The following is a 7840-nucleotide window of genomic DNA, read 5'->3' on the forward strand; positions in this document are numbered from 1 at the left end:
GAGGCCCTATTGAAATTGTAAGGATTATTATTCGGGCAAATTAATTGGCGTTTTGAGGGCTTTTATCAGGTGATTTTACATAATTTTTTGAAGGTATTTCTTTTTCAATTCACATTCGTTTTCCCTTTCCTGTTTCGTGTCAACATATGAACATAAATACATAACTCGAAGCAGCAAGTGGTTAACTTTTCTTAAAGACAATATTGGAAGTAGTTGGTTTAAACAAAAACTGTTTTTAAATAGACTATCATTGGTTGGCTGTGTCTACTTAGTCTTACACGTCCACGAAAACAAAACAAACAGATTTAAAACAAGTCGAGATGGAACAACAAACAACACAACCAATTATATAAACAAACCCAAAAACAACTTACAACCAACACAACCAAAAACAAACACTGTGTCTTGGACTACTGCATATTCACGCACACAATTCAGGTTTTTTAATGGACCTCGCCAAATGGAACCCTGGGTAATCAGGCCCAGTTTTCCACTCACTATAATGGCAATAAAATTTTTGCAAAGATATTATATATCTATATATTGCCAATTGTAATGATAAATAAACAGGCTTACATGTAGATGCTTGGACAAGCTGGCGGGCAGGTATACAGGCAGGTAAACATCCAGGCAGTTACACAATACAGCTAATAGACACAATAGGTTCATTTGGTTTATTAATGTTCTGAGGTAGAATCAAGAGGCACTTGTTTATTCTGTTGTGTTGATTCTTTGTTGTCTCTAGAAGTTCAGATGCACTTGTCCAATACTATTTTAACCTCAGCATCTCGGGTTCAAAATTTGTAAAATTATACATTATATATATATATATACTTTTACTCAAGTCATTTTCTGACGTGTGACTTTTACTTTTACCGGAGTCACTTTCAAGTAAGATATTTGTACTTTTACTCAAGTATGGCTTTCAAGTACTTTATACACCCCTGCATGTATATATATAAATGCATACATATACATATATATATAAGATAACCTCCTGTCGATGATCCAGACTCAGCAGTTAAGATAAGTTTGAAACTGGTTTAGTGAAAGAATGAAGGTGTGACGTCATGAATCATTCATGACGTCTTAGTCACTTGGTCAGGGAGTTTATTTTGAAGGTGGGCACCGGAAGCCTTCAGGGTGACTTGTTGCTGGATGAGAGTTGTGTTGTTGTGGAGTACCTCTTCCTCCTCCTCCTCTTCCTCCCGCTCCTCCTCCTCCCGCTGCTCCTCTTCCTCCTCCTCCTCTCCTCCCCCGGAGCTCCTCACTCGGTCCCGGGACTCAGGCTGGATCATGTCCGCTGTGCTGCTGCTGCTGCTCGGCCTCGTGTCTCTGCTGCTGCTCGTCCTCCGCAGATCCTCCAGGAGCAGGTGAGAGAGAGAGAGAGAGAGAGAGAGAGAGAGAGAGAGAGAGAGAGAGAGAGAGAGAGAGTGAGAGAGAGAGAGAGGGAGAGAGGGAGAGAGAGAGAGCGAGAGAGAGAGAGAGAGAGAGGGAGAGAGAGAAAGAGAGAGAGAGAGAGGGAGAGAGAGAGAGAGAGAGAGAGCGAGAGAGAGAGAGAGAGAGAGAGAGAGAGGGAGAGAGAGAGAGAGAGAGAGAGAGAGGGAGAGAGAGAAGAGAGAGAGAGAGAGAGAGGGAGAGAGAGAGAGAGAGAGGGAGAGAGAGAGAGACCACTACTCTGTTACTCTGTTATTATACTACTCTGCTACTCTGTTACTGTGTTATTATACTACTCTGCTACTCTGTTACTCTGTTACTCTGTTATTATACTACTCTGTTATTATACTACTCTGTTACTCTACTACTCTGTTACTCTGTTATTATACTACTCTGTTACTCTGTTATTATACTACTCTGTTATTATACTGCTCTGTTACTCTGTTATTATACTACTCTGTTACTCTACTACTCTGTTACTCTGTTATTATACTACTCTGTTACTCTGTTATTATACTACTCTGTTACTCTGTTATTATACTACTCTGTTACTCTGTTATTATACTACTCTGTTACTCTGTTACTCCACTACTCTTTTATTATACTGCTATGTTACTCTGTTACTCCACTACTCTGTTACTCTACTACTCTGTTACTCTGTTACTGGGATTTTCTCTGGTTTGTTGTTGGAACTTCTGATAGAGTTGCTGCAGATGTTCTCATTGTTCTAGAGCAGTCATTCCCAGAGCGTGGGCCGCAGCCCCCTGGTGGGCCGTGAAGCCACTGCAGGTGGGCCGTGAGAGGTCATCAGAAAAAAAATTAATAATGAATCATTCAAAACTAAAAATAGGACTCGCAGAAAGAAAGTGAGGTCCTGTCGCTGCCCAGAGAGCAGCCGGGTCCGTCCAGAACCTGGTGTGTGAGGGAAGAACCTGGAGGAGAAGAAGAGGCATACAGTTGTTCACTGGTGAAGTATTACAGTAATAGATTAGTAGTTATTATGTGATGAAGTAATTGAGTACTAGAGTAGTAGAGTAACCTAGTAACAAAGTAATGGTGTAATAGAGTAATACAGAAGTAACAGATGGGAGGAAACGTTTCAGTGATTGGTTACAACTGGACAGAAGCAGCTTCTGTCACAGATGAATAAATCATGGAGGATAAGAGATCCACACAAGTTAAAACCATGTTCATAGAAATATTAACCAGGGAAGAATAACTGAGAATCAAAGGTTTGTGTCTTGCAGAAGAGTCGGAGAACCTCCTCTGATCAAAGGCTGGATCCCTGTCGTTGGAAAAGCTCTCGAGTTCGGACAAAATTCCTTCAACTTTCTTCTGGAACATCAGAAGCAACATGGAGACGTCTTCACCGTTCAGATCGCCGGTCGGTATTTAAATCCTTCCTTCACCAAAACATGACCCAGTCTGACTCCGCCCACAGACAAAAGATCCAACCAGCGAACTCCATAGTGAGCACAGGGGCTGAGGGGTTGGGGGGGGGGGGGTCTGAACCAGAGAACCCTCAGGTTCAGACACAGGAAACAGAAGGTCTGTGTGGTCGGAGTCAGACTCGGTTGGTTTTGTCTCGGGTTCAGTCAGGTTGGACCTGCCCCCCCCCCGCCCCCCCATGACAGCTGGACTGGTGGCTCATGTGTTGACTCTGATGTCCTCTCCCCTGCAGGGAAGTACATGACCTTCATCCTGAACCCGCTGCTGTTTCCAAACATCGTCAAAGATGGCCGACACCTGGACTTCCATGAGTTCTCCTACAAGGTGGGTTCCTATGCGTTCGGTTACCCGCTCATGAAGCCCAAGGAGTTCCCCGGCCTGGAGGAGCAGGTCGGCCGCGCCTTCCTCCTCCTCCAGGGCGACAGTCTCTCTCTCCTGACAGAGAGCATGCTGGGTAACCTCCAGCTGGTGTTACGTCAGGACTTCCTGGGGCAGAGGCCGGGGGAGGAATGCGACTGGACGAGCCACAGCATATACAAGTTCTGTAACTCTGTGATGTTCGAGTCCACGCTCCTCACCATGTACGGCCGGCCGCCGGCCGCCAGGCGCCACAGCGGGATGGACGTGATCATGGAGAACTTTGAAAAGTACGACAATAAGTTTCCTCTCCTCGTGGCTCAAATCCCTCTGTGGCTGCTGGGCCAGACCAAGGCCATCCGCAAGAAGCTCACCGACGTCTTCCTGCCGCAGAGGATGGCGAGTTGGTCCAACGCTTCACAGTTCATCAGGAGACGACTGGAGATCTTTGATCAGTTCGACGCGCTGAGGGATTGGGACAAAGCAGGTAAACATGGATCTCTACTCAGGCCGGTGATCAGGGCGCCGCTCTGCTGGTGAACGAGTGCAATCACACATTGATCATTTAACACTTCCCTGTGATGAGAAGAACCAGTTTGTAACTTCATGTTTAAAGTGTTTATACATCATGTCTGATGGAGATGAAGGAGCAGATGAACTGAGGAGTTCCTGCTGGTGAAGATGTGAGGAGACATGTTGTGATCCCAGTCCTCGATCAGGATCACAGGGTCTGGGTGGGTTCACTTAGTTTCAGACTAATCAGAGAAATTTCTTCCCGAAATTCACAAATTGGCTGAGGTCGACACTTATAAACCATCATTTTATAATCAGCTGTAAATAGAAGCTTTTAATGTGAACTTGTTAAAAGTTCAACTTTTATCATTTTATCATGATTTCATCTCACACCAGCTCCCAACAGCAACAATTCATTCAGTACAGATGTTTTAAATGATTTATCTGTCTCTCTCACCTCATCCTGTTTCTTTGTTATTATTGAAATATTATGTAAATATATATATATATTATATATGAGTAGTCAGTGTGTTGTTTAAATGTTGTTTACAACCACCAAGTTTTTAACGTGACGACTTTACAAGTCATAGACACATTAAAGGTCACAGCTGGAAAAGGAAGTTTCGCAGAAGAATTTGGATGAACCGTCTGTGAAGGAGGGTTGGGGGGGGGGGGCTAGGGATTGGTTGATCAGGAGTCAGTGTCAGCTGTCAATCATCACGTCTCAGCGTGGTTTCATGAAATAACTGATCGAAACCAAACTGATCAGAAACACGTGAACATCAGAGAGAAGAGAACGACAGAAACATCTTTACAAACATGTATTTAACGACTACTTTAAGTTTTTAGTTTGGTCCATGTCCCATCTGCTAACATGGAGGAGGAGGAGGTTATGACCTATACTGCAGTCAGCCACCAGGGGGCGATTTAGACGGCCTCACATTAGGGAGCTGTCATGTCATCAATCTTTATTAACTGTCTCTGATTGGATTCATCTGCTCAGTGGAACTTTATTTAGTTGAATTCATCTTGTAGAAGAAACTGATTTTGATGAAAGTACATTTAATAATTTTTCCTGATGGAAGCGAATGTCACACGATGAGTTCAAAGACCTTCGGTGACAACCAATCAGGTGGCTCTCTGTATGTAACACAGTGTTGTCATTACATATGCAGCTGTGACCCTGTTCACGCCTGGTTCTTAAAATCAATTATCAATCAATTATGAATCAAGTTATACGGCTGAGTTATGACTTCCTGTATCTTTCAGCCCACAGCTTTGCCATTCTGTGGGCGTCGGCGGCGAACACTGTCCCCGCCACGTTCTGGGCCCTGTACCACCTGCTGACTCACCCGGAGGTGATGGAGGTCGTGCGTCAGGAGCTGCTGGACGTCCTGTCGCAGAGCGGCGTGGCGTTCAGCAGCGACCGAGACGTGGCGCTCACCAGAGAGCAGCTGGACAAACTCGTCTATCTGGGTACGACCTTTTTCAGTTTTGAAAACCACAGACACGTTGGCAGGAAGTCAAACTTCAGCGGCGGTCGGATCTATCTGGTTAGCCATTGAACTCTCAGTTCGTAGTAACCTCGGGTCTGACCTTCATCCACAGACAGCGCCGTGAAGGAGAGTCTCCGTCTGTCCTCGGCCTCCATGAACGTCCGCGTGGCGTTGGACGACTTCAGTCTGCGGCTGGATGGCGAGCGCTCGGTGGCCGTTAGGAAAGGAGATGTTGTGACCTTGTTCCCTCAGATTATTCACATGGACCCGGAGATCTACGAGGAGCCTGAGGTACCGAGCGATCACTTAGCAAGAAACAAATCCATTCAAACATATTTAATCATCTTTTATCAAACCATTATCTGTGTTTTTACAAACTCTTCACACCAGCCTGTTGACCTGATGACGGTCTTTAATTCACTCTGGTAGATAAACTGTAATCGTGTTTATCAATGAACTCCTCATGTTTCTCTCTCTGACCTGTTTGTACTGAGCTGTTGTGCGTTTGGCTGACGAAGCGTCTCGTTGCTCTTCCTGTCAGACGTACCGGTTCGATCGCTTCGTGCAGGACGGCAAAGAGAAGAAGAACTTCTACAAGGACGGGCAGAAGCTGAAGTATTACCTCATGCCGTTTGGCTCTGGCTCCAGCAAGTGTCCCGGCCGATACTTTGCAGTCTACGAGATCAAACAGTTCCTGTGTCTGGTGCTGCTCCACCTGGAGCTCCAGCTGGAGGAGGGGCAGGGCGGAGCGGTTCTGGACCCGGGCCGGGCCGGACTGGGGATCCTGTGGCCCAGCGCTGACGTCCGCTTCCGCTACAGACTCCGAGCGGCTCCAGCTGCACCGGTGGCCCAGTGAGCCGCCGCGTGGCGTTGGATATCACGCAGGTTTGATTCCCTGGTGGAGACCCGACTCCTGAACTCACTCGACTACATTCAAATACACCGATTGGTAGAGTTGGATCAAACATTTACGAGTTACAAGAGTCGACTGGACCTTGAAGTCCTGAACGTTTCCTCCTCAAGGTTTCACTGAACCTGGTGTTGATCCTTCTGTCCACGAGGAGTCAACTTCTGGTTTCCATCACAATCCCAGTCCTGACATTCTTAAATGGATCAATGACTTCCTGTTGATGAAAGAAAGACTTCCTGTTGATGAATGAATGAATCACTGACTTCCCGTTCATGAATCAATGACTTCCTGTTGATGAATCAATGACTTCCTGTTGATGAATGAATGAATCAATGACTTCCTGTTGATGAATCAAAGACTTCCTGTTGATGAATCAATGACTTCCTGTTGATGAATCAATGACTTCCTGTTGATGAATCAATTACTTCCTGTTGATGAATGAATGAATCAATGACTTCCTGTTGATGAATCAAAGACTTCCTGTTGATGAATCAATGACTTCCTGTTGATGAATGAATGACTTCCTGTTGATGAATCAATGACTTCCTGTTGATGAATCAATGACTTCCTGTTGATGAATGAATGACTTCCTGTTGATGAATCAATGACTTCCTGTTGATGAATCAATGACTTCCTGTTGATGAATCAATGACTGTTAATGAATCACTGACTTCCTGTTGATGAAAGAAATACTTCCTGTTGATGAATGAATCACTGACTTCCTGTTGATGAATTACTGATTTCCTGTTGATGAATCACTGACTTCCTGTTGATGAATCACTGACTTCCTGTTGATGAGTTAATTAATCAATAACTTCCTGTTGATGAATCAATAACTTCCTGTTGAAGAATCAATGACTTCCTGTTGATGAATGAATGAATCAATGACTTCCTGTTGATGAATCAATGACTTCCTGTTGATGAATCAATGACTTCCTGTTGATGAATCAATGACTTCCTGTTGATGAATCAATGACTTCCTGTGGACTCACTCCATGGGAGTGAATGGAGCTGAAATAAATATTAAGCTTTTTTTAAACTAGTATTGATATTTAATCTAAAACTGAAATGAAAAAATGTCATGTCCCTTTGTTTTCGTCATGTTGAGGGTAATTCTCTCTTTCTCAAGCTAGCATTCTGCTAATGCTAATGCTATCAGCGTGTGGGTCAGTGAGGGCTTGTGATTGGACGCCTGCATGAAGTGATTGATGAAGAGGAGCAGGAGGATCCATCAGGCTGATGAAGCAGCTGCTGACTGCTCATGGTGATGCTCAGTTCTACGGTTGGGGTCTCACCCCCGGGTCTCACTCCAGGGGTCTCACTCCAGGGGTCTCACCCCCGGGTCTCACCCCCGGGTCTCACTCCAGGGGTCTCACTGCAGGGGTCGTCCACAGGGACATGTAGACAGGATGTGTCTCACCCTGAGAAGACATCAGGAGGATAATAACCTTTACACACCCAAGGGGAGGGGCTGTGGGTTATAAGACCACAGATCTCATCTCTGGTCCTTCTCATTTGGTCTATGATGTGTACATGTCCTCAGGGGACCTGGACTGAGTCCATCTGCAGCTGCTGGAATAAACAAGTGTTGAACTTTGTGCTTTATTCACAGAAATCACACAACACAAATACAGAGTCGTTTTCTGATCTGAGTCTGAAGCTTCCTGTTCGGTCCATG

At 45.0% G+C, this 7840-nt stretch overlaps 1 protein-coding gene across 1 annotated transcript; it reads left to right on the top strand.

Annotated features, from left to right (window-relative positions):
* Nucleotides 1–1153: 1153 nt before the first annotated feature.
* Nucleotides 1154–7103, top strand: LOC133017820 (cytochrome P450 7B1). Its single transcript, XM_061084031.1, has 6 exons — nucleotides 1154–1373; nucleotides 2685–2821; nucleotides 3119–3730; nucleotides 5026–5232; nucleotides 5365–5543; nucleotides 5794–7103. Exons 1-6 carry the CDS (start codon nucleotides 1159–1161, stop codon nucleotides 6106–6108), a joined length of 1665 nt encoding a protein of 554 aa, XP_060940014.1. The 5' UTR covers nucleotides 1154–1158; the 3' UTR covers nucleotides 6109–7103.
* The last annotated feature ends 737 nt before the right edge of the window (nucleotides 7104–7840 follow it).

Source organism: Limanda limanda, chromosome 13 (assembly GCF_963576545.1).
Source record: "Limanda limanda chromosome 13, fLimLim1.1, whole genome shotgun sequence".
NCBI lineage: Eukaryota > Metazoa > Chordata > Actinopteri > Pleuronectiformes > Pleuronectidae > Limanda > Limanda limanda.

Excerpts from the sequence above, each read along its gene's own strand:
- LOC133017820 (XM_061084031.1), top strand. The coding sequence starts at position 1,159 with ATGAGAGTTGTGTTGTTGTGGAGTACCTCTTCCTCCTCCTCCTCTTCC. Across the intron at positions 1,374-2,684 it reads CGCAGATCCTCCAGGAGCAG|AAGAGTCGGAGAACCTCCTC; the intron begins GTGAGAGAGAGA and ends TGTGTCTTGCAG. Across the intron at positions 5,233-5,364 it reads GGACAAACTCGTCTATCTGG|ACAGCGCCGTGAAGGAGAGT; the intron begins GTACGACCTTTT and ends CTTCATCCACAG.